Here is a 26,968-nt window from a genome sequence, read left to right as displayed (position 1 = left end):
CGCCATAAAGATGGCAGAGTGGGGGGATGAGCGCTAAATTGTTCTATTGTTGGCATAGACGAGCGGATGTCCGCCCCATCAGAGAAAGCGACCCACTGTAATTGGAAGTCACACCCAATTCTTCAAGCGCCCTCACTCGCAATTCGTGCACTCTTATCACAGCAGATGCGACTGACCCTGGTCAGTGCCTTCCAGCCACTCCCTCTCTTCGAAAATGTTCACTGTCAACGAACCATTCCACGTCTCGAATCATAGGTCGTTTTAGACCTAGTCGGACCAGACCTTCCGAGTGAATTCAAAGCCAAGGGACGCACTTTCCCTCTCCAATTTGCTGTAGCATGTCGGAGCAATTCCAAGATGGTTGTGTCCGCCTTTTTGTATTGTTGCACTTTACTGACTGTCGCATGCAGATCAAGAAGTTTCGATCGACCAAGTCACTGAGGAACAGAGACCAAAATATAGTTGAACCGAATAGCAAAGCCACCCGCGTGTCATCCATAACCTCGTCAATTTTCGACTTCAGAGTCAATCGGCTTTCTAGGTCAAGAGATCGCAGATCAAGTCCTGCCGATGCAAGCTCAAGCCAGAGTCCGCGACCAAGATCAAAGGACCGCCGACAGGCTTCGCCTACCAGAATCGACGAAGAAAGCTTCGGTCTCCACGTTGTGCATCAGCCTCAGACATCTGCTCCGCTCGACATAATTTTTGTGCATGGGCTGGGAGGCCACAGTCAGAGAACCTGGTCGAAGCACCATGACCTAGCACGGTTTTGGCCTGGAAACTGGCTTCCTTTCGATCCGGAATTGGGGAAAGCGCGAATACTCACGTTTGGATACGATGCCAACTTCTCTGCCCGCAATCCGAAGGCAGCAACAAATGTCTCCACATTCGCCAAGGAGCTTTTGTCAGAGATGCGATTTGGGAGGTGCGAGAGAGGCGACCCTCTAGACGTTGGCAAAGTACCAATTGTTTTTGTGGTTCATTCAATGGGCGGACTCGTGGTGAAGAAGGCCTACCTGCTTGGTCAAAACGACGAGGAGTACCAGGGGATTATCCAGTCAATCGCTGGGATATTGTTCCTATCAACGCCACACCGCGGGACAGACCTTGCCGAAATACTGAACAGGATACTCACGGTTTCGCTGAGATCACCAAAGGGCTTTGTTTCGGACTTGGCGAGGAGCTCCGCCACAATTGAAGAAGTCAACGAACAATTCCGACACATCGCACCCAGACTGCTCATTTACTCATTCTACGAAACACTTGCCACCGTCATTGGGCCAAAACAGGTTATGATCCTGGAGAAAGACTCATCAGTCCTTGGATACCCGAGAGAGATTTCAATCCCCCTTGTCGCCGATCACCATGACGTTTGTAAATATTCGAGTCCACAGGACAAGAATTACATCGCCGTCCTAAATGTGCTGAAAGACCTCATGAGTCTTCTTCGTTCGGCAGGTTCCAAGGCTTTGCACCGACAGGCATCTGGAGAGACAAAGGCTATCAAAGAGCTACTAGCAATATCTCAATCCCCTGAAGACGACTTTGATAATTTCAGCCACAAAAGAATACCTGGTACCTGTGAATGGCTATTTTCCGAGCCCGAAATGGCCACATGGATCCGCAGCACCCAGGGTTCCGAAATCATTTGGTTCAATGCTCCGCCTGGAAGTGGAAAATCTATTTTAGCAAGCCACTTGATTCAGCACCTATCCACTTTGCGATATCCTTGCCAATACTTCTTTTTCCGATTTAGTCATCAGGAGAAGAGGTCACTCAGTGGGATTCTCAGATCATTGACATACCAAATAGCTCGAGACGTTCCTCTTTTCCGACACGCGCTCATCGAATTATCACAACAGGGCCTGCAGCTCGGAAAGGCAGAGTCCTCGACAATATGGCGCAAGATGTACGACGAAACTCTCTTTCAATTAGATCTTGGACAACCTCTCCATTGGATTTTCGATGCGTTGGATGAGTCCGACTCCCCAAGAGCCTTACTAGACCTTCTGAGCAATGTCTCAGAATCTCGCACGCCAATCCACATCTTCATCGGTAGTCGGAAGACGGAGACTTTAAATGTCGCTTTTGACCGTCTGGCTCGCCTGGTACCGGTGATCCGGATCGAGAAGCACGGAAAAGATCACAACCTTGAAGATATTCAACTTCTTGTGGAACAAGAGCTCAGTTACATGCGTGGCAGTATCGTTCTAAAAGAAGCCGTCAAACAGAAGATCATGGCTCGCGCAGACGGCAACTTTTTGTGGGCTCGATTGGTCTTAGAGGAGATCCAGAAGTGCCACACGGAAGATGCAATCCAAGAAGTTCTGGACGAGGTTCCGAGTGAGATGAGTCAGCTCTACAGGCGCATCGAGACAGACATTCTCAGGAGCTTGCGCAAAAGCGATCGCCGGCTTTCGAAGGCGCTGTTCCAATGGGCAATATGCTCGCAACGCACTCTGCATCTGAGCGAGTTGTCCCAAGCTCTAAAACCAGCATTTCCGGAGTTTTTGGACTTGAAAAGCACCATTCATGACATTTGTGGTCAGTTCATCCAGGTCGATCGCACTGGTTACGTGGGGATGGTACACCAGACTGCACGCGAATATTTCACCAGCGTGACAAGCTCCGAACTTTGGATCAACATCGAGGAGGCCCATGGAGAACTGTTCGAGAAAGGACTCTCGGTGCTCACAGATCCAGGTTTGCGCCTGAAGCTCACACACCAAGGACGAATGCTCAAACACAAAGAGCCTTTTACTTGTTATGCAGCGGTTTCATGGGCGTACCATCTGCACCGAAGCTGCAAGAGAGACGACCTGCTCAACATGCTTGTCAAGTTCTTTGAGAGTCCAGCAGTCCTCTCGTGGATACATGCACTAGCCCTCATTGGCCAGATGGAAATCCTAATAAAAGCATCAAAAGCCGTGGGCAATTACGCGGCCACAATCAGGAAACGGTATGCGAGCATCAACCCGATGCTTCATAGACTCTCAGACCTAGAGATCTTGGACCAGTGGACTGTTGATCTCTTGAAGATTATTGGCAAGTTCAGCAACCATCTGCTAGCGGATCCCAGTGCCATCTACAAACTGGTCCCACCTTTCTGCCCAACAAAATCATTTTTGCATCGCCAGTTTTACGACTCAAGTAATGCTCAGGTGGTGGTCTCCGGCATCTCAAATCAAGATTGGGACGATAACCTGGCCAGAATCAGTCTTCCAAGCAGCATGGACGCAGAGAAAATCGTATGTGCAGGCCAGCACGTTGCGGTCCTTGTTTTTGGTGGAACAGCGTTCGTTTGGAACGCAGAAAATTTCTCCAGAGTCGCCACTTTATCCCACGAGGAGCCTGTGGCAACGATTGCTTTCAATAAGACGGGAACCAAGTTGGTTAGCTTCGGCTTTCGTACGACGAAGCTCTGGTCGATACCGTTGGGGGAACTCCAGGCGACTTGTGCCACCCCGCCTAATAGTATTGCCATGACAATGGTCTTTGCCGCAAATGATTCGAAGATCTTGGCTGCGACGGAAGACAGCAAAGTGTGGTGGCTTGAAACAAAACGCTTTGAAAGAGGATGGCAACTCCTGAACCCCGCGCTTCTAAAAGATACACAACAGATCCCAGGCGCATTCCTGAATGATCCAATGTGCCTGGCATTCAACGGCGACGCTACTCAGATTGGCGCATCATACCGGGGATTTCCACTCTCAGTATGGACACTAGACAACGCGAAATGCATTGCTCGACGTAAGATCTCCCAAGGACTCCAGGACGATCATGAAAGCACCTCCAGGAGCTTTGTGCCAGTGGACCGGTTTACTTGGAATCCAGTCACTGGCCATGTCATTGGTCTCTACAAGAACGGGCGTCTTTTCAAGTGGCATCCACTGACGGATGAGCATCAAGAGGTTCGGTCGTCAGGGGACGAGATTGCCGCTAGCTCGAACGGAAAGCTCTTTGCAACCAACAGCCCAACTGGCACCGTGACCGTTTGGAATTTCGCCTTCTTCAGCATCATTTACCAACTCTCCTCGGAGCATTTGGTCACTGAGCTCGCTTTCAGTCCCGACGCGACCCGCTTCTATGACATTCGGTACAACACGGTGAACGTATGGGAACCCAACAGCCTGCTTAGATTCTCAGAAGCCGAGGAGGTCGTCTCAGACGTTGAGAGCGAGCAGCAGTCTTCGACTTTTGTGTCTAAAGCATCAGAGGCGTACCACGCTCAATTTTCAGCCATTTCCACTCTGGCTGCAGCTCCGAGAGGCCAACTATACGCCGCCGGCGACAAGGATGGTATCTTCAAGCTCCACAATGCTCAAACAGGCGAGAGCTTGGAGCTAGCCGTGTTGCGCTCGCGAACGCAAAAGGTGCACCTGGCGTGGAGTGAGGATTCCCAGCACGTTACAGCCTACCACGGCGGAAGAATCACTGTCCGAAAAATCCTTCTTTCCAAAAAGGAGAGTCTGTCTGGGAGTTGCGTGACACAAGTGGAAAACTGCAACATTGATCTCTCAAAAATGAGCACAATATCTGACATCCTGTTCAGTCACGATTCCCGGCTACTCTTTCTCGCCAGTAAAGATAGTTGTCGTGTCGTGTCGATCGACAACGGAGAGATTCTTAGCTCCGTAGCGGTGGACCATGGCGAAACCAGGAGATGGCTTAATCACCCAACTAGAAAAGAGCTACTATTGAGTTTCGGTCCGCAAGATGTCAGAGTATTCCGCTGGGACAACCTCGTGGAGCAGCATATCCTCAAGTTGGGAGACGCTTTCTCGACCGCAGTCAGCAACGACGGCATCCAAGACGGGGTCGATAACGGTCCACTGATAATAGCTCAAACTCCTTTACTGCACAGCATCTACGCAAAAACGGCGTCAGTTACGAAAGCATTCACGACCCACGATCGCAGATACGTTCTTATCCAGATTAGCATTGGACCAGTCCAAGGACAGGTGATGAAGAGAACCTTGGTATTCGATATCTCCTCTTTCGATCCTGAGTCTCGAGAGTACTCGGCCGCAACAATTTCATGCCTGCCGATACCTCAGAAAATCTGGGATAGAATTGGCATGCCCCTCGGCGTTCTTCCGGGCTCTAGGTTGGTATTCTTGGATCCCGAACTTTGGCTGTGCACATACAGTTTGAAGTCCGACCGCCACTTGACTGATGAATACGATCCTTTACATCGACACTTTTTTATTCCTCGAGATTGGTTGAGTGGCAGAAGCTTGGAGCTTTGCGCTCTAATGGAGGATGGAGCGCTCTTGTGCCCCAAAAATGATCAAGTTGCTGTGATTCGAGGGGCCTTGCGTTGACGCTCTTTGCGAGGAGTGCTCGCACTTGAAACATTGGATATATTTGGAAGTGTTGCACTTGCACAGAATTCCTTATCTATCCTGCATAAGCAGACTTCAAAATCAGAGCCGCTTGCGCTGGAGGCTTCCTGTCCTTCCTCTCATGAAGCTTGAAAATGTAGCCCTTTGAAATGAGTCGCAGAAATAATTGTTCGCCGAACTTGAAATGGGAAACATGTAGTTCAATTCCGCGGGGACTGATTCGTTGGACGCGAACCTGGAGACGGTCCTTGAGATCTCCAATGTAGAATCCGTCCTTGACTTTGAACTCAAAGGGGGTTTGGGAAAAACAAACGTCTCCGATGCTGATCGGGCAGGGGTAGACGGCGGTGCCAAGAGCATAGGTTTTCCCTTCCCATGCGGATTGATGGATTCCACAACGATGGTGTTCTGTCTCTAGACACTTGGAAGTGAAATATGCAAAGGTAGCGCAGTCTTCCGAGTCCGTCAGAATCTTGGTCCAAAAGTTGTCCCCTATGCACGGTATTCTTGAGCAGTGGAACTCCTGGCCTGGAAGGATCAAAGCGACCGAAAGGGCCTTTGTGCGTTCGACATCATCGATTCCAGTGTGTTGAAAGAGTTCGAGAACACATCTCATGACCCTTTCAAGGAAAATTTGTTGCCCTTCTTGTCTCTGAGAAAACCATTCTTGGAAATCCATATCACCGCGCAACACCTCAATGACATTGTCCCGTTCGAGCTCTTGCCACACTGGTGGTTTGATCAGCTGAATGTTTAGATAAGCTGGTATGGTATCCGCCAGAAGCTCGCGGATCCGAACTCTCTTCGCGATACCAGTGCAGAAACTGATCTGGAGACCCCAAAAATGTTCTAGGAATGGCGCGGTGATTGGATTCTCTTTGGAAAGCTGGAACTTTTTGATCGTTGAGTTGGGCATTCTCTTGAAGTTGTACGTGTTTTGCGCAGTGAAGTATTGACCAGCTTGAGCCCCAACGTGAACTTCAGCGAGCTTCCAACCACCGGGATGAGTGCCTAGGAAGTTGGACATGTAGTGCATTTGGTATTCGAGCATTCGACTGTTGCCATCGCAGCTTTCTTTGGTGGATACAGGTCCACCGATCATGATGCGTTCGTCCTGGCGAAATCCCCGCGACGACTCGTCTGGGAGGATGGTAGTGTTTGGGAAAAAATGGTACAAGCCACTTTGTTCCGTTAGCTCAATAATTGTACCACCACAAACCCGAATCCCTGATAAGCTTTGGCGATCTTTGTAACTGTCTCCATCCTTTGTAATGAAGCATCCCGGGCCCCAGACGTCCAGTAGGTCCTCTGCAGTTGCGGACAAACGAAGTTGTGGCATTTCAGCCAAGTCCCCATTGATACTTTGCCAGACTTCGAACACCAGCATGTGCTTGTGGAACATCTCGTGTAAACAGGCCATTTTGGCGGGGCGAATAAGAATCTTAGGGGCTCCTGGGGCCTGTGCTCCCACTAGCAAGACCCTTTGGATTTCCCTGTCCAAGAAGAAGGGCCTCAAAGGGCCGAGATGTCCTTGTATGTATGATAACAGGCCACTTGCTAGGACCTGGGTGGCTAAGCAAGCGGCAGAGAAATCCGCACTCAGTTGTGTTTGGCCATTTTGATCGAGCAAAATTTCCGTTGGAAATTCCAGTTGTGACAACAACTCGCGGGCTTTGTTTCCGACACTCCTGATAATTCGGGATATCCTTGATCCAGTTCCACGGGTGGGGAATGACGCATATGTAATCCTTGAGCTCGACATTGCCGGTCCTACAAAAGCTGTGAGTGGAAATAATCTAGCCAATGGGGGAGGGAACATTGTACCTCTTTCGTTGTAGAAACATTTGCCATAAATAATTGTGCATCTCATGCAAGGTTTTTGACCGTCACACTCGCCGGGGCGACAACGCAGACAAGACCCCGCTGGCCCTGTAGACATCTCTTTTGAACGCCAGTCTCCAAGGAGTGCGGCACGAAGGTCCGCGATGCGGGAAAATGGGATCTGGACCATCTCAGCATGACTTGATTGAGGCGGATGCACAATTATAGAGAAGGATGTGCAGCCAAGCTGGTGTGTCTGCAGGCTGCTGGCCGCACAATAGAGATTGTCCACCGCCTTTGCCAGCCCCAACACATCATCTTTTAGCACATGTGTCTCTGGTCCTGCTGAATCGTGTCCAGTGTGTCCATATTCTCCGTACGAAATTTTCAAAAGATGATGATCAGGGTCAAATATGGCGTCTTTGGCCCAGTCGTTTTTGAGTCGCGGCGAGGGGACGACTCCACCGATTCCGCAAAGCCCCTCTATCACTCTTCTGATTCGTTCCTGTTCATGCGTCGAATCCAGACTTGTGGAAGCACTATTTTCTTGACGGCTGCTAGAGACCATGGCATTTTCCCCGTCAAGTCTCATGTGCGGACAACTGGGAATATGGCAGTCTTCTTTCAGCTCGGAGCAGTGGATTTGCGGGGGCTCGAAGTAGATCCACGGGTAATCTGTCTCCTGTTCTAGAAGCAGTTGAGCGGCTTGCTTTGGTGAAATGTTGAGATCAAGAAGTTCTCGAATCCAACCATAAGCGGGTGCCAATCTCAGTTGCGACAGTGTATGGATCGAGGACTCTAAGCTTTGCAAATCTTTCTGCGCCAGTGCCTCACTTGTCTCCCAAGGTAAACGGTTCGATGTACGATGTCTGCCGCCACATTGGCAGCACCGCCAGTCTTGTTCCGAGCCGTTATCGCATGTCTTCTGCAGTAAGCATGGATAGATATACCTCCCGAAGAGCTCGAGATGGAAATGACACACTGACAGCACAATTGAGGTGACCACATGAAGCACATGGGGTGCGCAAGAGACCGGACGCCATTTTGGATCCCAGAAGATGGACCAGGCAATCGTTCAAGTCGTGCCGCGAAGGTGGCTTGTTTTATTTCTTTTGGGTCGTGACAGAATCCGAGCGGGAATTCTCGTTCATTTGAACAAACTCCGCAAGGCTGATGTTCTTATGCTGACAAACATCTCGTCAGCCCACAACCGCTTCGATTCGGCAACCCAGGGATGGGTTGATGCATTAAGTCGTGGCGCATAAGACTGGCTTAGGAAGTTGGCGTTGAGAGATATGCAAGTCAGATGCAAGGCTGAAGACTTCCTGTGATGCTGCGCTTTGCAGCCTTGTCCGACAGTCGCCTCGAAATGTCACCGTTGAATGCGAGCACTGTGGTTGATAGTGCCCTCTAGGGTCGGAAGAACGACCAAGTTGATGTGACCCAAGGTGGTTGCGCTGAGGCTCTTTGCATGAGGTGTTTTCGTGGAATTAAGAAATATTGGATATCTTCTGGACCCTTAGCCTCTAGGGATCTAAATTTTGGAGCCCTTGCTGAGCATTTTCGGACCATGGACAAATCACCATGCCCCTAACTCCCTGTAATGCAGCGACTTTTTGCTCTTTGATTCCAAAACTCCACATACGCCTTTGACGCCAAATAATGCAAAAGCGCCGCACGTCTCTTTTCCTGAACTCCCATCCATGACCTGAAGGCTTCCGAGCGCAAGCCATGTTCGCTTGATATGTTGACGTTTGTCTCGTGCGCTTATTTTTCAGGAGCATCCGGCAGTCTCTCAATCACATATTTTCCGCGCGCCACCGACATGATGGGTACACCGGGAATCTTGCGAATGCGGCGCTTGAGGTCACGATCGTTCGTGGCTACGATGTAGACCTTGTGCTTCTGTACTCGGTCGACAATACCTGGGAAAAGGTTAGAAATGACGTCGGAAAATGGGACCATGAAACCTACAGTCATCGGCATAGACACCCTTGTGGTCGCACTCGAGCCTCTCCCAGCGCTCGTCACGGGCTATCCTGAGTGCTATCCGGTACTTTTGTCCCAGCTTTTCCAATTCGGCCATGACGCAGGAGGTGATAATGGGCGTGCATTTTGCGTAGAGACAGTCCATCATGGCGGGGAGGAGCTCGAGTTTGCGTTGGACGGTGTGGGAGAGGAAGTTCTGCCGTTGGTTAGCTTCGATTCTGACTGGGAAAATGTGGAGGTGCCCTACAGTATCGACAAGCACGTTGTAGGGAGGCACCAAGGCAGTGTTGTACTGGAAGAACAGGTTGGACGCGACTTGAGGGACTTCGCGCACGACATCGTCTCTCTGCTTTTTGGCGTCGGCGGCGTCGGCGGCAACCTGGTTCTTCTTGAGGCGGGCGTCGCGCTGGCCAATGACGCGCTTGGTCTGGGCGAACTTGCGTGTGCGTTTTGCGATACCCATAGCGGCGGAGGTGTGGTGTGCGTGTAAGAGGTTCGAGACTTGGATGCCGATAACTTTCTTGTCCAGCGCGAACAGAAGGCTGAATCTAATCGCATCTAATCGCATCTCATCTTATCGCGGATAATATATTCTTCCGTATCGTCGCCGGGTCATCAGGCAGCGCCCGCTCAGATCGGTTGGTGGCACGGGGGCTATTCTTAGGTTGCCCGGCGGAGCGGCCCCTTGCTGATCACGCCCAGGCTGGCAGCCAACCTGGAGAAGCAGCCAGCAGCACAGCACATCGTCAGGTCCTCCCTCCAGTCTTGTCCCACTGCAGACGCTCCGCATCCGCACCCACCCGTCTCTCCATCTGCTCGTGCGTCGGCCCTGCATACAACATCCTTACCTCAGTCACCACAATCTTCAGAGGTCCAAGATTCAAGGTCGCTGTTCGCGTTGGGCCTCGCGCTAGCACGGGAGCCGCCTAAAGTCTGAATATCCCCGCCAAGTCCATACAAAGCACTCCAGCCGCTGCGCATTGCGTCTTTCCCCTCCCTTCGCCGCCGGCCCAGCTCGCTGTACCACGTCGCTTGTCATTCGTTATTCTTGGTCTCATTCCACCTCCGCCATCTGACCCGAAGTCCATCTTCCGTTCAAGTCGACTCCTGAACCTCGACATCTCACTCTGCCAGCGACAACCTTCAACACCAGCCTCGGGCTGCCAAGTTGCCCAATATGCGGTTTGTACCAGATCATGTCGCTGCACTCTGCCGCATCGCTGACGTCGCACAGGGCCCTACTCTACTCCCTACTCCTCCTGCTGACATTGGTTGCTTTTGCCTTCGCCCAGGGCCCAACCACCTCTGGCGCGACGGCGACAGGCGCAACTACCACAGGAGGAACCAAAACAGCGGAGACGACAACGGCTGCAACGAGCGCAACTGGTACCACGACGTCTGAAGAAAAAAGCAGTGCAACCACGACTGCCGCCTCAAAAACAGACTCCAAATCGACCGACACTGCCACCTCGTCGTACAGGCCCTCCGACCTCCCCACGCTTGCGGGCGCCAGCATTCCTACCGTCACGGTGCCCAACCTGGCGAATGCGCCCTTCATGCAAAAGTCCAACTATCCAGAGGGTACTGTATTCATTGCGGTCGGTGGTATCCTGGGACTTTTTGGCGCCACAATCTTGGCCTGGCGAGCAATGCTGGCATGGTCTCTCCATCGTAGCGTCAAGAAGGCCGCTGTGGCCCACAGCATCACGGATAGCAAGACTATGCGCGGACCAACCAGCACCATGTATAGCGGCAAAGGCAACGGCGGCGCATACAACGCCGTTAGTGGAGGCAGTGCGCTCAATCTGGGCGAAATGAGATCCACCAAGCCCAGCGCATTGGAAAAGACACGCATGGTCCCATCCGAGGCATCTCTCTTCTTCTCTCCTACGGCCGATGGCCCAACTCGTACTAATGGCGCAAACCGAAGCTCAGCCTACCTTCCATCAGGATACTATAATTCTGGTCATCGAGACGCACCGCGCACTCATTCGAACCTAGGCACTCCCCGTGTTCCCTCTCACTATTTTACCCCATCTCCGCCAGAATCCCCCGGACTACCTCCTACATCGCGCGATGGGCCGCCTCAAGAGCCGCGCTCTCCACTTGGCGGAAGTCCCTTCCTCTACGGTCAACCTTTCCACGGCAGCAGTCAAGGCATGGACCGGAGCAGCATGCACCATGGCAATGCTGGCCTTGGCTTGTCATCTAGCTCGCTGAATCTCGCTGCCCAGCCGCAAGGTCGAACACCCAGTGCGTACCTCGAAGATTTGTTCGAGGGCTCTCCTCGCGTGCCAGCTGGTGGCGGTGGTGCTGCCAGCGGAAGCCCATACAGATCAGGTGCACGCAGACACAGCCGACATAGGTCCGCGAGTTCCAGCCGGCGATGAGCTCATAACCGCATTGTGCGCGGGCAAGAATGTGTTTCCTACCCGGCACGTTGTGGCTGAGCAAGCACGCAACATCAGCCCTCATCATTTTCGACTGCACCCATCCTCCACAGTGTCTTCGTCTATGGACACTTGCATCATTGCATTTCCAGGATTCGGCTGGATTGGAGGGGCGTGAGTCTTTTCGTGTATTTTGTTCCGTGTTTTCGTGCTCATTCCTTTCCAAAGCGAGATTCACTGCATTCCGATGTCTTGGGATGGATAACTGCCTTTGCTCGCTTTTTAGATTTCCTCGTGATTCTTTGCTCTGCTGTTGCGTATGATTGTACTACTTTTGTTTTGCGTCTTTTCCTGTCCTCCCTCTCCCTCGATCCATCGGTTCAACGGACGCCAGCGATACGATTGAATGTTCCAGTGACGGATACGGACATGTTTTGCACAATCAACCTCCTTCCTTGTCCCTTTGCGTTGTTGGACAACTGCGCCAACCCTCCTCTTCTTCTCTAATGATTTTATCTGGCTTCATTTGCCCCCTCTAAGCGACTCAGGAGGCCGACGCAAGACCTGTATATAGAACCACTTATACATGCCTACGAGCACGAGCGACGGATGGAACGAACAGTTATGGTGGCAAGCAATGGCATGGTTCTGGCTTTAATCTAGAGGGTAAAATTGGAATCCTCTCGGCCCTGCGCGTATAGCTGTCAACAGCAAGCTCAATCTTCCTTTTTATGCCTTGATTTCCTGCGGAGGTGCATGCAGGAGAGCTAATAAGCGTATGAATTATCAGAAAGCTTTCTGTACATCCTCTCAAGTCGCCATCAATTCGATTGGTAGACGGTTGGGTAATAGCGACTCCACTTCGGGCGTCAAAATATGCAGGTGGTGACCTGACCGGTATCGCAACTGGAGGTGATTGAGAATGGAAGTCTGCGACGTAGGAATACTGGATTGGAATCATGGACAACAGGTGCTTTGAACAATGGGGCGTCTCGTGTTCCCACAAAGGAAGCCGTCACGCAACTCTGGTTGTTCGAGGAAAGACAGAAATGGATAAAGAGTAAGAACCATCGATGGATTTGGCCTGAATCAGGACGGCGCGGGAATGGGCGTCTCTCTCATTAGCACACGTGGCGGAGCGCCATGTGATTGGAGGCAGGCGCGTATCAAGTCGTCTCTGGCCCCCCACCTGCACGACGATTCCGACCGCATGACGCATACCAGAATCCTCCCCATATCAACACCTGCTCTCCCCGCCAGTGCCTATTCCTCTCTACCTCGCACTGGAACATTCAGAACAGGTGTTTGCTCACCGTCAACCCGTCAGACAAAGCCGCGCTTCTCCTCCACCGGCCACGCGTGGCTTGCCCTCGAAGAAAGGAAGTTCGAGGTCCAGAACCACCCGGCCGCAGTCACAGGGAACAAGCAAGCAATAAAATAAACAACACGCACCTGTAAAGCAATCTGGTCCCAAGCAGCCTGTCAAAAATTTTTCTCGCCTTTGCCGTTTCTTCATTCGCCTTCTCCTGACTTGACTGACTTTGAGGAGCTGGCGCTGGCTCAATCAAGAGGCACAGCCACTTGTTGCTTTTAGTATCCCAGTCCGCTTGCTACTACCACCAACCAGTGGCGTTTTTTCACCACATGGTCCAGGAACTTTCTCCATCAGTCGCCCACTTTTGCAATTCCTGCCATTCCACTACTTCTGTCCCCTTCTCCGCTTCAGTCTTTTCTCAAAATCACGCCTGCCACCACGTAAGCCTGAGCTTCTGGCTTTTCTGCAGCAACTAACACTTCCAAATCAGTGCGGATATATCTCGACTGGATTAGGAAGCGCCCGGACCGCAAACCTTGAAGCGCAAACAGCAACACAGCCGAGCAACATGCAGCAGGACGATCTTGCTGAGATCTTCGGCCAGAGGCTGAACATTTCCAACCTTTCACCTGCTCCTCGGGTTCCGGCAGCGGTCGAACAATCAACATCACAGGCACAATCAGAACAGGGGCAGTCGCAGCAGCAAAACTACCCTGTGCAGCAATCTGAATCAATTGTCTCTCCCCAACCCATCATCTATGCTTCCATGCATTATACTCACACCTCGCACGTTCCGCGCGCATCCTCGGAGCCCACTCCCAACACGACAGCTCCATTCTCTCCCTCCGCAGCCAGCACGGCCAACAACAACTATTCTGCAGACGACAGCGCGGCCTTTGAGCGCCATAGCATTGACCCATCCGCCCTCTCGCCGGGCCAGCTCAACCTCTTTCGCGCCGCCTCGCCCGACCAGCAATTGCGCCTGCTCGAGCTCTGGCGCATTACCTTGCCTGCCGCTACGGACGATGGCGTCTGGACGACGGCAACCAGCCTGGAGCAAGAAGAGTACCTGGCGCGTGAACGCTACGAACGCATGATTGAGGAGAGGCGTGTTGGTAGAGCGTTGGGTCAGATGCTGCCGCATCCGTTTGCTGCACACCGACAACAAGAACAGCAGCAGCAGCAGCCGAATCTATGGGAGGCGCAGGGCGGCGGCATGTCGCAGGGGCAGAATCAGGCGCAGCAGAATCAGGGGCTGGCGTTCGGACACGAGGCGCCACCACAATACCAGCAGCAACAGCAGTGGCAGGCCGGTCCCGGAGATATGGACATGACTGACGACGACGGCACCTCCGCTTCCATCATGTCCTCACCTCGCAGCATCGCCTCGCCACTGCCCGTCCCAGCTCACAACACCACCAACATTGGCAGCGGCATTCAACATCACGGTTTGCAGTACCAATTCCCGCAGTCCCAGCCGCAGCAGCAGCTACACCCGTCGACGGCTGCGCATGCTCAGCCTGGTCATTCCAATGCCGAGCCCTACATGCTCTCTGGCTATGAGATGCTAGCCAAACGCGAGTACGACGATGGCTCGGCGGGCAAGGGAGTCTACGTGCAGAGTACGGATCCGGTCTACAAGGCGGCAGTGGAGAATCAGTACGGCGCTTTCCAAGCTGTGAGGGAGTACGGAGGAGAGCCTATGGGCTGGTTCGATGATGATATGGCCATGTGAGGGGTTGAGAGCTGCGGTAGAGTCTTTGTGTTTGGCAACTTGAGTAGGAATACCTGGATAGTTTTCTTCTCCTTTTTTGTTTTTTGATAGACCGACTTAGCAGGCCGTCTGTCGTTTTTTGTGGGGCAACTTCTTTGACAGGCATGGCGACTGCTGTTTTTCAAATGATACCTAAATTTCGAGGCCGCCAAATCATGCGGCTTTCTTTTCTTCAGAAGTTGGTTTGTTATTCGTGCTCCATTCGTCAGCATGCCTCCTCTATCATGCTGTACCTGTTCTCTCCTATGCCCGGAAACTTGTCTAGTTCAAGATGATCATTATGAACTTGCCCCCGCTTGGAGCTTTGAATGAACCGCAACACCACCTCTTGTTTGGAGTTTGATACCCGTCAGACTTTGAGAACCATCTCCTTGTCGTTCCACATGCGAGACACCCGAATCTACGCTTAGTCTTGCCTGCCCTTCAGCAGCCTCTTGGTCACCTTGTCCTTCTCGATGATGTACACGTGTGCTCCCCAGCCAGACAATGCGTCTCTGTCCACGGCGTTGAGAAGCGCCTGCGAAACCGTCTCAAAGAGATCTTCCGGACCCTACGCGCCATCCTGTCAGTACTTGTCCCATCAACATAGCCCGAGCGGAGTCGACTCACCAGATCCGGCTCCCACAGGCCCTCGCATGTTCCAAAGAGCTGGTCGCTCGCCGTGCCGCTCACGATGAAGTCCTTGGCGAAATCAATGCAGCCAATGCTGTCGAAGCCGCAGATGAAGGGCTTGCCGGTGGTGTGGTTGATGCCGGCAATGACGGGGCTGACAAAGTACGGGCCGAAGCGGCGCTCGTAGAGGGTCGACGAGACGAGGTTGGCCATGGTCTGGGGCGAGATTTGGCGCTCCTCGCGCAGGCGGTACATGTTGACTTTGTAGCGGAAGAGGTCGGAGACGGTCGACACGTCCGTGGCCAGCCCCGTCAGGCCCAGGTGCACGGAGCCGTAGTTGAAGATCTTGGGGAAGTTGTTGGACACGGTCAGGGCTTGCATGCCCAGCCGCAGGTCGCAGGCGATGGCCACGCAGTCTTTGCCCACCATCGCGACACAGGCGCCGCCGTCTGGTGGAGGATGGTTGTTAGAAGAAAGATTCGCGCGTACGGGGTTTGCGAGACATACTTATGCTAAAGGGAGACGACTGCGTTATGTTAGTTGGAGCTGTAGGACACGGGCAAATGGGGAGCTTACCATGGCTGTGTCGTTGGCGTGACGCGAGGTCTGAGATGTGAGAAGCTGGAGGAAGTGGCAGAGCAGCGGGATCGGAGTAGAAAGCGGGTGTGGGATGAGAGAAGAGGATGCTGGGTTGGATGTTGTCGTTGGTGATGTGGTCGAGCAGGCAGCTCGTTAGTACGCGGCGAGATGGAGTGGTAAGCTGGAGCTGGGCTGGCGCGCACGGGCCGCCGTGACCAGGCCGGACCCGCGGCGCATCAATTGCATTTCGAGATGCAATTCACTATTGCCATCTTTACTCCACACCACACCCGTTGCCCGCCATGGCGTCGTCACAAAATTATGTCGAAATAGCAAAGACGCTTCCTCCGCGACTGCTCCGATTCTTCCAAAGATATCCTCCTCCCAAGGAAGCGCTCGTCAAAACCACCAAGTCCTCCACACAATCCGAACCCGCACTGCCTTACCACAATCCTTTCCTGCCGCGCTTCAACACCGTCACCCAGCGCTGGCAGGGTCCCGTCTACTCGCTGCGTCGCCAGGCCGACCTGTGCAAGATGGCCGTCCGGTATGGCGTGGAAGACCTGCTCCCATACTCGAGGAAGAAGCCCAGCGAGAAGGCGAAGCGCGCCGAGTTGCGCGTTCAGGGAACCGGTGTAGACGGCAAGGTCAAGGGTCACGCCTGGGAACGCAACCTCAAGAGCAAGCTGGACAAGAGGAGAGAGGCCATGATGAACATGCCGGCAATGATTCAAGAATGGAAGCTGGTATGCTTGCTGGCGCTGGCACTTTGCGCAAGAATATGTGGGCTGACAAATGAACCAGCGTGGTCATGGCAAGGGCTGGACAAAGTGGCCGAAATGAGGGACTTCTTAGTTGCCTGTATGCGAGACTTGTCGGGGTGTTGGCGAAGAGCGTCATGGATGGACATATACCATGTCATTTTACCTTGGTGGAAAAAAGCGACCAGTTCAAAAGAGGTCAAGTATTTCACTGAGCGGGAACGACCAAGGATAAATTACTTTGGCGTTGAACGGAGGTTTGGGCAGATTTTTGTAAAATATCAGAGTGGACTCTACTCTTTTTCAATTCCTCTAAACTTGCCACTTGTGCTCGAATTTGATATCTTCATGACGACAGCTTGCTTCACAGGATTGAGAACAACGTATCAGCGTTGATTGGCCGCGATTTACAGTCTGATCAACCTCTGGACGACGCGGCGGAGCGGACATGCGAGCCGCGCCAAGCCGTCATCGCGGACTCCGCTACCATGAACCTACGCCGAGCCGACATCTTCACCTACAACGACCAAACATCACTACACCATTTGCAAAAATGGACGTAGATACAAACGGCACTGTTCCTCCTCCGCCACCATCAGAGGATAGCATTCCTCCCCCTCCTCCAGCGGATATCGCACCACCACCTCCGCCAGCTGTTCCTCCGCCTGACGATGTCCCTCCGCCGCCACCACCTCCGGCGGAACCTCTTGAGCCAGAGCTCGCGCCTACGCTGCCCAAGAAGAAAGGATGGGGAGCGCCAAAGCCAAAGAAGGATCCTCTCAGCATCGAAGAAATTCTGAAGAAGAAGAGAGAAGCAGATGCGGCAGCTGCCAAGGTAAGCGCAACACGCTCACAGCTTGACCCGTTCCACGTTGTTTACAAGGCATATATAGTGCATATACACTCCGCAGTACACGTAGCTGACATGCATTAATTGTAGCCAAAATTCCTAAGCAAAGCCCAGCGCGAGAAGCTGGCGCTCGAGAAACGGCAGAAGGAGGCCGAGGAACAGAAGCGGCGGGAGGCAGATCGCGAAGGCTTCACAAATGGTCCGGTTCAGAATGGTACCAAGACAAATGGAGTCAACGGTCATGCGAAGCCTGCCATTCCTACCGGCCCCAGAGCCATGAGGGACCAACCGCCCAACAAGAAATACGACATGCAACCTCCGCCGCCACCCAAGCCAGCCGCCACGAAGGGCACGGACAAGTCAGATAAGGCTGGAGACAAGAGAACGAACCCTGAAGATGCCGAGACCGCATTGATTAGACAACGATACATGGGTGCTGAGCAAAACTTGTCCACTTTCTCGGCCAAGAAGAAGCGCAAGCGGACCACGGAAAAGAAGTTCAACTTCGAGTGGAATGCCGAGGAAGACACAAGCGCAGATTACAACCCGCTGTATCAGTCACGGCAAGAGGCAGGTTTCTTCGGCAGAGGTCGCTTGGGTGGCTTTTCAGACGATGTGGCAGACAGCGCGACCAAGCGCTACACTCAGGCGCTGATAGAAAGAGACAAGGAGGCCGGATCAGCACGTGCGGCCGAGATTCTGGAGATGGAGCGAAGAAGAAAAGAGGAAAATGGACGTGCTGCTCTGGAGATGCACTGGAGCGAGAAGAGACTGGACCAGATGCGCGAAAGAGATTGGCGTATTTTCAAGGAAGACTTCAACATCAGTACGAAGGGTGGCTCTATTCCCAATCCCATGCGGTCGTGGGAAGAATCTGGCTTGCCCAAGCGGCTGCTGGACATCATCAGGGACGTGGGTTACACGGAGCCGTCTCCCATTCAGCGCGCAGCTATCCCCATTGCCCTTGGGTCCCGCGATCTCATCGGTGTTGCCGTTACTGGTTCCGGTAAAACGGCTGCTTTCCTTCTACCTCTCCTCGTTTACATTTCCGAACTCCCTCCTTTGAACGAATTCACCAAGAACGACGGTCCGTATGCCATCATTCTGGCGCCCACTCGCGAGTTGGCTCAGCAGATTGAAATCGAGGCGAAGAAGTTTGCCCATCCCCTCGGATTTACCTGTGTTTCAATTGTCGGTGGTCACTCGATTGAAGAGCAAGCCTTCAACATGCGGGACGGCGCTGAGATCATCATCGCGACACCGGGTCGTCTCGTCGACTGTATCGAGCGGCGCGTGCTGGTCCTCAGCCAATGCTGCTACATCATCATGGATGAAGCAGACCGCATGATTGACCTGGGTTTCGAAGAGCCCGTCAACAAGATTCTCGACGCTCTGCCCGTAGGCAACGAGAAGCCCGACACGGACGACGCCGAAAACACGGCCGCCATGTCGCAGCACCTCGGCGGCAAGGACCGCTACCGCCAAACCATGATGTACACGGCCACCATGCCGCCGGCCGTTGAGCGCATTGCCCGCAAGTACCTGCGTCGCCCCGCCATTGTGACGATTGGCAACGTGGGCGAAGCCGTCGAAACGGTCGAACAGCGCGTCGAATTCGTATCGGGCGAAGACAAGCGTAAGAAGCGACTCCAAGAGATCCTGCACAGCGGCGAGTTCGCGCCGCCCATCATCGTCTTCGTCAACATCAAGCGCAACTGCGACGCCGTCGCGCGCGACATCAAGCACATGGGCTTTTCAGCCGTCACGCTGCACGGCTCCAAGACGCAGGAGCAGCGTGAGGCGGCCCTCGCCAGTCTGCGGAATGGCGCCGTCGATGTGCTCGTCGCCACCGACCTTGCCGGCCGTGGTATCGATGTTCCCGACGTCAGTCTCGTCGTCAACTTCAACATGGCGACCAACATCGAGAGCTACACGCATCGTATCGGTCGTACGGGTCGTGCTGGCAAGAGTGGTGTTGCCATCACCTTCCTCGGTAGCGAAGATACGGATGTCATGTACGTTACCCCTATTTCCCTGTCTCACGGTATTCGGTGGCTAATTATGACCTCAGGTACGATCTCAAGCAGATGCTCAGCAAGTCGTCTATCTCGCGCGTGCCCGAGGAGCTGCGCAAGCACGAGGCGGCGCAGCAGAAGCGGGCAAAGGGCCAGCCCAAGATTGAGGACAGCGGCGGCTTTGGTGGCAAGGGGGGTGGGCTGAAGTAAAGAAATGAAATCTGGTAGGGGACGCTGGTAGACTTTGAATAGACGGTCGAATGAACCGAGTGACAGTTGGCACAATTGGAGTGCTGTTAAAGGCATCGTTGCCATCTGCTTCTCCCGCTCATCTTGTACATTCACTCCGGAACCATCAATCAACGTAATCAAAAGCGAAATGGTTGCGATATCTAGCACCGTGGTGCCAGCCTGACTACTCGTGCTCTATCGTCATTGCTCCTTGATTTGCCTCTTGATAGAAAGCTTTGCCGTCCCCAGAATGCAATCACATCTCTCTTCCCCCGACTATCCTGCCATCCATCTCATATTGCTGGACAAACTTTTTTTGAAAGAATCCTTTTCGATCTGCCCGTCCCAGGAATTCATCCAAACGGAGAATCAGAACGAAAAATGCCCCCGCGACGACGCATAACAGACCCTCGGCAGTTCTAATCTCTTGAGAAAATACCCAGTTTACTCTTCCGCCTCGGCAGCAACGGCCGCCGCCGGCTGCCTTCCACCGCCCTGTCGCCTGCCACCCTGCGCGGGAGCGCCAGAAGCGGCCGCGGCAGCCTTGGCCTCGGCGTCACGCATCTCCAGCTCCTTTTGGAGGATGAAGTTCTCCTTCTCCTGGCGGATGACGCCGAGGACGCCGGTGAGGCTGTTGCGCCACATGTCGAGGCGGGAGGCGACCTCGCGCCACTGGTTCTCGCCAAAGACGCGGTAGGTGGAGCGGTGGATCAGGAACGTCTGGTTGAGCTGGGAGAGCTTGCCCTCGACGAGGCCGGCGCGGATCACGTCAATGACCCACAGCTCGACCTCCTCGGCGGGGATCTGGAGGGCCTTGGCGATGTGGGCGTAGGGAAGGGAGCGCGCCTGGTTGGTGGCGGCCAGCGAGGCCAGCGTCAACAGGCGCATCTTGCGGTTCAGGGCGTCGGCATCGAGCTGCTCCTTGGCGATGAAGTCGGGGTTGGTGTCCTTGAAGTCGTTGAACTCCTCGAGGTGCTCAGAGGTGAAGATTTCGAGCAGCTCAAAGTGGAGGGGGTCCGACTTGCGCAAGGCTTGGACGCTGTCGAGCGCCGTCAGGTCCTGGAAGTCGTAGTGCGCCGGGTGCGTGAGGGCCGTCTTGAGCGCGCGGATCGAAAGGTCGCGCGCTTCCGGCGTGCTGGCCTGCTCGGATTCAATGGTGCGCAGTGCCCGGATGAGGTACTTGTACGCAAGCTCATTCTCGCCATTGTCCTGGGCCGCGTCCGAGACGGCCAGGAACAGCTTGCGCTGCGCCTCCTCATCCACATCCCACTGCGCAATCCACGTGTCGATGTTCTTCAGCTGCTGCTTGAGAGACTCGAAGAAAGAAGACGACCGCACGACGCGGAGCGAGGCCAGGAACACATGATATCTGCTCACACTGTCCGCCGGGAGGATGTTGAAAATGGTGGTCAGGACCGACAGCGCAAGACCAGAGCTGTTGGCGGGAGACGAGGTGACGGGCTTGGTCAGGTTGTTGCAGATGGGCGGGAGGTAGTTTTCGCTGTTGGGCGATTGCCTTACGAGATGGATCAACAGGTTGTATGCCGCAACGAATTCTGGACGGAGCACGCCTGTCAGCCTCGAGATCCTCTTTCAAAAGTCTTAGTTGCCCCGCTCACCCTTTTCCGGTGCACCGCTGAGGGCAGCACTTCCTGTGACCAGCTTCTTGAGCACCTCGTCCTTCTTGTTCTCCTCCAGCAGCTGGCCGACCTCGGTCTGCAGCGCCGAGCTTTCTTCACCTTGCGACTTCCTCAGAGCATCCTACAAGTGCGACACCTCGTCAGAAAGCAGATTCGACGGCGATTGTGCCAAGAGGGTATTTCGATGTCTTACGAGGTATTGTGCGAGTTCGTCAGCGAGCTCCTCAAAGGAGCCCTCAATGAGGAGGGTGTTGGTCGGCGCCGGCATGGTGAGAGGGTGGAGAGCGATGGGATCCGGCGTAGATGAAGGGTTTGGGCGGTCGCCGGGGCGCGGGTCGAGGCAGAGAGGAATGGACTCGTGTGGTTGCGGGCGCGTCGAGTTGTGATCGTTTGACAGGCACGGTGGGAAAACGCCGAAAATCGGTTATCGATAAGCAATTCGACCAAACTGACCCGCTTGCAGCAGCACAATGACTAGAGCAGCCTGTGTCGTCAATGCTTTGTTAAATGTACTGAAGAAGTGTGTGGGTAGATCATAGAGAAGCTATGTACAAATTCTCAAAGAATGTGCGGACTAAAAATTCACGCCAATTCCCTGCCCTATTAGACGTTTTGAAACCACCCGTCAAGCCATCCCTTTAGGGTACCAAGAGAAGATGAGATTCAGTCAAAGATGGTCGATGTCAAAAACGATGCGATTCAAGGCCCAGCTGTCTCCAGCATTTCCTTGCCCTGACCTGTCCAATACATTATGTAGCTATCCTGAGTATCCAACGGCGACAACAATGAAATAACAGCACGACCGTGCCGTCAGACCACGCAAACCATCCATCCCATCCGAACGTGCGAATATCCAATCCTGATCGCTCGCAAGCTGATTCATTCGCGGATCCAAGAGATCATCCAAACGCCAGTCAGCCCAACCAACCAGTCTCACCAACTCTTCCTCTTTTCCTTCCGTTACAACTCCCTGGGCCTCTTCTCTTCCCATCCCAGACTTGTGCAGCCGACGTCTTTTGTCCTCCGTCCTTCGTCGTGTTCTCGGCATGACCGTTTCGTGGTCCACCCTGCAACTCCTATCGTTTACAGTATTCGTGCAACCATCCGGCCATCCATTGAATTACCCTTCCTTCCTTCGTGGCAGCAGACCAGGGAAACAGCCTCGGGAGAACGTTGCAAAAAGAAGACTAGAGAAACGCAGTCAGACTTGCCGTCCATCCATTCACTCAACCATCTGTTCAGATTATTTCGTTCGCCCGCCCGCCGTTGCCTTTGTGATTGACCCAACCGGACCCGATCCATTGACCAAAAGAAGAAATAGGAAAAATTACAGTGGCAAAAGAAAACACAAAAGGTGCGCGCTATCAAGGGCGCAACTTCAGAAAGAAGGAACAATGGTAGGCAATGGTCAAGGGGGAATAACATGAAAAACAGTCGAGACAAAACACAAGGCATTCCAGCATGTGTCCCGACACAGAGCCCACTGTTCCAGTAGCAGGCGGTGCTTCGATACTCATTTCCGCGGCACAAGGCTCGAGAGCGGAGCATCGACGATTCCCTTCGGCCCACGCCAAGGACCGGTTTTTGGACCAACAGAGCGGAATCGGTGCCATCAGAACATCCGCCTACTCCCACCGCCTGGGCTGAAGGGACTACTGCCCTCTTCACTCCTCATCAGCCTCCCGCTGGCGCTCACTCTCTTTTGAAGCTTGCCATCACGCTCCCTGCTGCGCTCCGGCGGCGATCCTCCACTGGCGCCAATTTGGGGCAAAGCTGTGAGCGTGTCGCCTCCGGCGCCAAAGCCCACACCACCCGTTGCTGTGCTTGCGTTTGACATGCCCATTCCACTGCTGATGCTGAAGCTACCCTCGCCGATATCGCTGTTCGCGCCACCGTGGGCACTGGTCGTGCTCGTGCCAGTTGAGTTTCCATTCTGACCGTGCCGGTTTCGACCTGTGAGCTGGTCTTCCTTTTGTTCCAAATAACAACGCGCAGCAACAGTGAGTGGAAATGGTGCCGGGGTCGTTGGTAAGTCAGCGCCGTTTTGTATAAGAAGCTCCGCAACAGGGAACGGTTTGCGGAGGCCAGGCGGCGCCGGTGGAGCATGCGTAGGTTGTGGCGGTGGCGATTGGCCTGGTGATGAAGCCGGAGAGATGACACGGGGAGAGGCAGCAGCCGAGGGCGATGCTGGATCAGCTGCGGAAAGGGCTAGGTATACGAGAGGGGTGTTGCGAGATCTGTCCGTGGCATTGGGGTTTGCCTTGAGAGCAAGCGCGTACAAGACATTTTGTATGTCATTCTTCTTAACTGACGCTATGAGCGTCTCTTCCGGAGTAGAGTAGTGGGAGAGGGTGGCGGATATTGGTTGAACAAAGGCCCGTTCAGCGTATTTCTGGTTGATGAACCTGAGTCTCTGCTCTCGAGTCGACATGGGACCGGGCTTGTTGGCTTTGTTCAGAACGGCTTCCCAAATCATGTTGCTGACCCGGTTGCCAATCTTGCAGAGAAGTTCGATGATATCGGGAGTAAAGGAGTGGACATCGAGGGTGAGAGAGCGAACTTTGGATATGTGTGTGCCCAGTGATCGGTGAATTCCGCTACACTCGATGCAGACGACAATGCCTAGGTTGATCGAAACCCAGTCAACCTTGCTTTCTGATCCGCAGTCGGCACAGTACTTGTTGCCGGCATCAGCTTCACGGATCTGCTCAAGTAGTCGATTTGCTTCTCCCGACAGCTCAGGACTGCGGTAAGACGGTCTGTCACCGACGGTGGCATGACGAGTCACAGGCTTGTCTTTCCTGTCACCTGCTGCGCCGCGATGGCCAGACAGGGACGAACTCTTTCCCGTCAGGACTGAGGCGATGTCTCTGCGAGTCGATCGGTCGAGAGATTCGGTAGCTGCAGGGTCAGATATGCCCTTGCTTTCAACAGCACTTTGTAGGGCGTTGTTGATGGCGTTGATCCAGGTCCTCAAGTCCTCCTCGCTGGTTGTTTGGTATACCCGTGTAAATTGAGGAGTAATGACCTCAAAGCAAAAGCGTCTTTCCGAGTTTCGCGCCTCTCGGACTGAGGCAACACGGAGGTCGATTGGCGTCATGTGGAGATTCATTTTGTTTTTCCAGTCGGAATACTCAGACAACTTTCCTTCGCCCACAGTTATCCAGAATCTGTCTCGATGAGTCAACGCGTCCAATGAAAGATGATGAAAAAGTACTTACTTGTGCCATGCTTGCTTGTTCAGACCCTTGGGGTCGAGGTGGCTCCCCGGTCTGCTGAGCGCCCAAAGGAGACCTTCCTTGTGCGGTGGGTGCTTGTTGTCGCCTCCGTCGATTGCGACCTTGTCCTCGAGATCTCGAATACCCTTGAATTTGTTGGCGGTCCCTGGACTGCCGCCTTGTACGGATAACCCAGCTGGCCCAGGGGATAATCCAGGTGTTTGCGGGACATTTGCCGTCCCTGGCGGCGATCCAACACTCGGCACAACGCTAACCGTACTCTTGAACACCGGTGCGCCACCGGCCGGTTGGACTCCATTTTGCTCCGGTGAAGCTGCCCCGCCATGTGCTTGAGCTAGCAATGCAGCCGTAGCCTCTGGCTCCTTGTATGCCGTGCCGCTCTTCTCGAGTGCTCTACGTTTCTCTTCCCGCTCGGCTCTTTGAAGTTGGAATTCCTTGTCGGCCTCCTTCACCTCCTGTGACAAAGCCTCAAGCTGCGGCATCATGGTCTTGACCTTGTCGGCAGCGGCCATGAAACCTCTGGCTTGCGCATCAGCGTACCTGGTCAGATAGGAGAGCACCTCTTGATTCTTTCTCCCTCCGTTGAGATCCTGAATGTAGGAAGAGTAATCGAAACGTTTCAGTTCAAAGTTCCGCCGCTTGCTTTGGTATTTGGAGTCAGTTTCAGTCCTTCTCTTTTCCTTCATAGAGTCTTGACGTTGTCCAAGGTAGCGGCTGACGTATGCGTAATATTCTTTGCTTTCTTCCTCAAAGTCCTTCTTCTTCGATTCTGCCTGCTTGATATCCACGTTGTAGAGTTTAGAAATGGGATCGATGATGAGCTTTTGAACGTTGATCGTGTTCAATTTTTCGTAGGCCAGAATCTCGCGGGCAATCTTGTCAAAGTAATGATCAATGGCCGGTTGCACTGAATTCGTGTTTGGTTTTGATGTGTCTTTCAGAGCGTCGATCATTTCAGACACTGCAGTGTTGCAAGCAATCTGAGCCTCCAAAGTCGCCTCCGCTCTTTTCAAGACCTTTTTCCATTTTGTGCGCATATCGGTGGTGTTCTTCTCGTAGTTCTTCAGATTTGCGCGAAAAACCGGGCCATCATCGAGCGCGCTGATATCTTCTCCAGGTCTTTGACAGGAAAGATCCACTTTGACAGGGTTCGCGATTGTTGCAGAGCTAGCTGTGCTGTACGTTGCGTGAGACGGAACAAGTCCAAGACTATGCTCGGGAATCGATTCGATCATGGGCGAGGCCGGATCTCTGAAATCTTTGAAGTCGGGACCTCCATCAGAGTCGCTGACGCGCGAGTCCATGGACTGCGCGGAAGGCACTCTCAGCCTCGGTGGAACTGCGAGTTCGAGATGTGGAGAAGGGAATTTGGGGCTAGCGAGGACTTTCGGGGCGGCCTGGACCCAGAACGAAAAGTTGGCGAGAGTGTCCAAACGGTGCGCACGCGGGTCGTATTCAACAAAGCTGCAACTGTTGCGCCATCCGCCCCCTCTATCCTCCATTGTGCGTGGTGGCCTCCATTTCCACGACCATTGAAACTGGACCGAGGGATTGCCGGCCGTTGAATAGTCGCCCACGAGCTCGACGTTTGGATTCTTGTGTAGATTCGGGTCCGCATGAAACTCTCGTGTAACCAAATTGTCCAACTCTCTGGAACTCGGCGCAAACACAAAGGTGAGACCGTTGATCACCGTGTCCACAGGCGCAATGGTGGTGACAGGCACGTTCGGGGCGGTTGAGACAAGGCCTTGAGTTTGTCTCACGACAAATGTGAAATTAAAGAATAAGTCCTCGTCGTTTGCGAGGCGGATAAGAAAGTTTGGGGGTGCGGAAGGGTTGGTCTCCGGATCCTACAGCGCATTCGGGTCAATACTGGCGCGCTCTTTGACTTGACGATAAGAGCTGCCCCTTACCTGCACGTATTCCACCGGGGTATCATCGCCAGCTTCTCTTTTCGCCGAGTACCGAGTTGCGGGGAAAGCATTGGGCGTGACGTTCAAGAGGACGCGATTGCGCGAATTGGTGATCTGCAGTCCGGCGACCGAAACTAATCGGACCTCGTCAGCTTTGAGATGGGGTCGCGAGAGGGGATCACAAGCTCACAGCGATTCTGGTCGCGCAGGAATAGAGGATCACCCTCGCCCTGCCTGCTGCCGACGTTGCCCATGCCTGACGAGGCTGGCGGGACGCCAGTGGGAGAAATGTGACGATGGACGTCGTGTCTGCAGCCAGCGGCGGTAGGAGGGCAGCACACAGAACAGGACAGGACCGGACGGCGAGTTGTAGAGACGGGAAGAGTCGGGGTGCGGGCGGAGATGAGGTGTGGTTCGGCTCAAGACCCTGAAACTGGGTCGACGGGCTGCTATACTGCGTAGGCGTACCACCGGCGGAGCTTGGAGGGGGAGCG

The 26,968-nt window shown here is 53.7% G+C and overlaps 10 protein-coding genes across 10 annotated transcripts; 5 read left to right on the top strand and 5 right to left on the bottom strand.

Annotated features, from left to right (window-relative positions):
* Positions 1-312: 312 nt before the first annotated feature.
* On the top strand, positions 313-5,324 carry BKA78DRAFT_278390 (uncharacterized protein; the record flags this gene model as incomplete). Its single annotated transcript, XM_066885589.1, has 2 exons — positions 313-360; positions 411-5,324. The coding sequence occupies exons 1-2, from the start codon at positions 358-360 to the stop codon at positions 5,322-5,324; spliced, it is 4,917 nt and encodes a 1,638-aa protein (XP_066748000.1). The 5' UTR covers positions 313-357.
* On the bottom strand, positions 5,205-8,322 carry BKA78DRAFT_80908 (uncharacterized protein). The gene is made up of 3 exons (XM_066893785.1): positions 8,153-8,322; positions 7,170-8,088; positions 5,205-7,115 (listed from the first exon to the last, which is right to left on the bottom strand). The coding sequence occupies exons 1-3, from the start codon at positions 8,207-8,209 to the stop codon at positions 5,401-5,403; spliced, it is 2,691 nt and encodes an 896-aa protein (XP_066747999.1). The 5' UTR covers positions 8,210-8,322; the 3' UTR covers positions 5,205-5,400.
* Positions 8,323-8,933: 611 nt separating this feature from the next.
* BKA78DRAFT_292714 (rRNA-processing protein FCF1) lies at positions 8,934-9,618 on the bottom strand (the record flags this gene model as incomplete). Its single annotated transcript, XM_066886090.1, has 2 exons — positions 8,934-9,091; positions 9,141-9,618. The coding sequence occupies 2 exons, from the start codon at positions 9,616-9,618 to the stop codon at positions 8,934-8,936; spliced, it is 636 nt and encodes a 211-aa protein (XP_066747998.1).
* Positions 9,619-10,332: 714 nt separating this feature from the next.
* On the top strand, positions 10,333-11,545 carry BKA78DRAFT_350050 (uncharacterized protein; the record flags this gene model as incomplete). Its single annotated transcript, XM_066890912.1, has 2 exons — positions 10,333-10,337; positions 10,390-11,545. 2 exons carry the CDS (start codon positions 10,333-10,335, stop codon positions 11,543-11,545), a joined length of 1,161 nt encoding a protein of 386 aa, XP_066747997.1.
* Positions 11,546-13,088: 1,543 nt separating this feature from the next.
* On the top strand, positions 13,089-14,834 carry BKA78DRAFT_80863 (uncharacterized protein). Its single transcript, XM_066893784.1, has 2 exons — positions 13,089-13,300; positions 13,351-14,834. The coding sequence occupies exons 1-2, from the start codon at positions 13,190-13,192 to the stop codon at positions 14,593-14,595; spliced, it is 1,356 nt and encodes a 451-aa protein (XP_066747996.1). The 5' UTR covers positions 13,089-13,189; the 3' UTR covers positions 14,596-14,834.
* BKA78DRAFT_80853 (nucleophile aminohydrolase) lies at positions 14,818-15,982 on the bottom strand. The gene is made up of 3 exons (XM_066893783.1): positions 15,823-15,982; positions 15,244-15,772; positions 14,818-15,184 (listed from the first exon to the last, which is right to left on the bottom strand). Exons 2-3 carry the CDS (start codon positions 15,673-15,675, stop codon positions 15,041-15,043), a joined length of 576 nt encoding a protein of 191 aa, XP_066747995.1. The 5' UTR covers positions 15,676-15,772; positions 15,823-15,982; the 3' UTR covers positions 14,818-15,040.
* Positions 15,983-16,127: 145 nt separating this feature from the next.
* BKA78DRAFT_292710 (mitochondrial 54S ribosomal protein mL59) lies at positions 16,128-16,668 on the top strand (the record flags this gene model as incomplete). Its single annotated transcript, XM_066886089.1, has 2 exons — positions 16,128-16,571; positions 16,630-16,668. The coding sequence occupies 2 exons, from the start codon at positions 16,128-16,130 to the stop codon at positions 16,666-16,668; spliced, it is 483 nt and encodes a 160-aa protein (XP_066747994.1).
* A 411-nt stretch (positions 16,669-17,079) lies between these two features.
* BKA78DRAFT_80795 (P-loop containing nucleoside triphosphate hydrolase protein) lies at positions 17,080-19,894 on the top strand. The gene is made up of 3 exons (XM_066893782.1): positions 17,080-17,421; positions 17,527-19,451; positions 19,508-19,894. Exons 1-3 carry the CDS (start codon positions 17,140-17,142, stop codon positions 19,659-19,661), a joined length of 2,361 nt encoding a protein of 786 aa, XP_066747993.1. The 5' UTR covers positions 17,080-17,139; the 3' UTR covers positions 19,662-19,894.
* Positions 19,895-20,035: 141 nt separating this feature from the next.
* On the bottom strand, positions 20,036-21,715 carry BKA78DRAFT_335308 (eukaryotic translation initiation factor 3 subunit M; the record flags this gene model as incomplete). The annotated part of the gene is made up of 4 exons (XM_066890216.1): positions 21,516-21,715; positions 21,302-21,443; positions 20,192-21,238; positions 20,036-20,091 (listed from the first exon to the last, which is right to left on the bottom strand). The coding sequence occupies exons 1-4, from the start codon at positions 21,588-21,590 to the stop codon at positions 20,036-20,038; spliced, it is 1,320 nt and encodes a 439-aa protein (XP_066747992.1). The 5' UTR covers positions 21,591-21,715.
* Positions 21,716-22,934: 1,219 nt separating this feature from the next.
* On the bottom strand, positions 22,935-26,728 carry BKA78DRAFT_245989 (uncharacterized protein; the record flags this gene model as incomplete). Its single annotated transcript, XM_066884170.1, has 4 exons — positions 22,935-24,492; positions 24,544-26,411; positions 26,475-26,608; positions 26,665-26,728. The coding sequence occupies 4 exons, from the start codon at positions 26,726-26,728 to the stop codon at positions 22,935-22,937; spliced, it is 3,624 nt and encodes a 1,207-aa protein (XP_066747991.1).
* Between the last annotated feature and the right edge of the window lie 240 nt (positions 26,729-26,968).

This window comes from Phyllosticta capitalensis (assembly GCF_038381095.1).
Source record: "Phyllosticta capitalensis strain CBS 128856 chromosome Unknown BKA78scaffold_2, whole genome shotgun sequence".
Classification (NCBI taxonomy): Eukaryota; Fungi; Ascomycota; class Dothideomycetes; order Botryosphaeriales; family Phyllostictaceae; genus Phyllosticta; species Phyllosticta capitalensis.
This window is presented reverse-complemented; position numbering and strand designations above follow the sequence as displayed.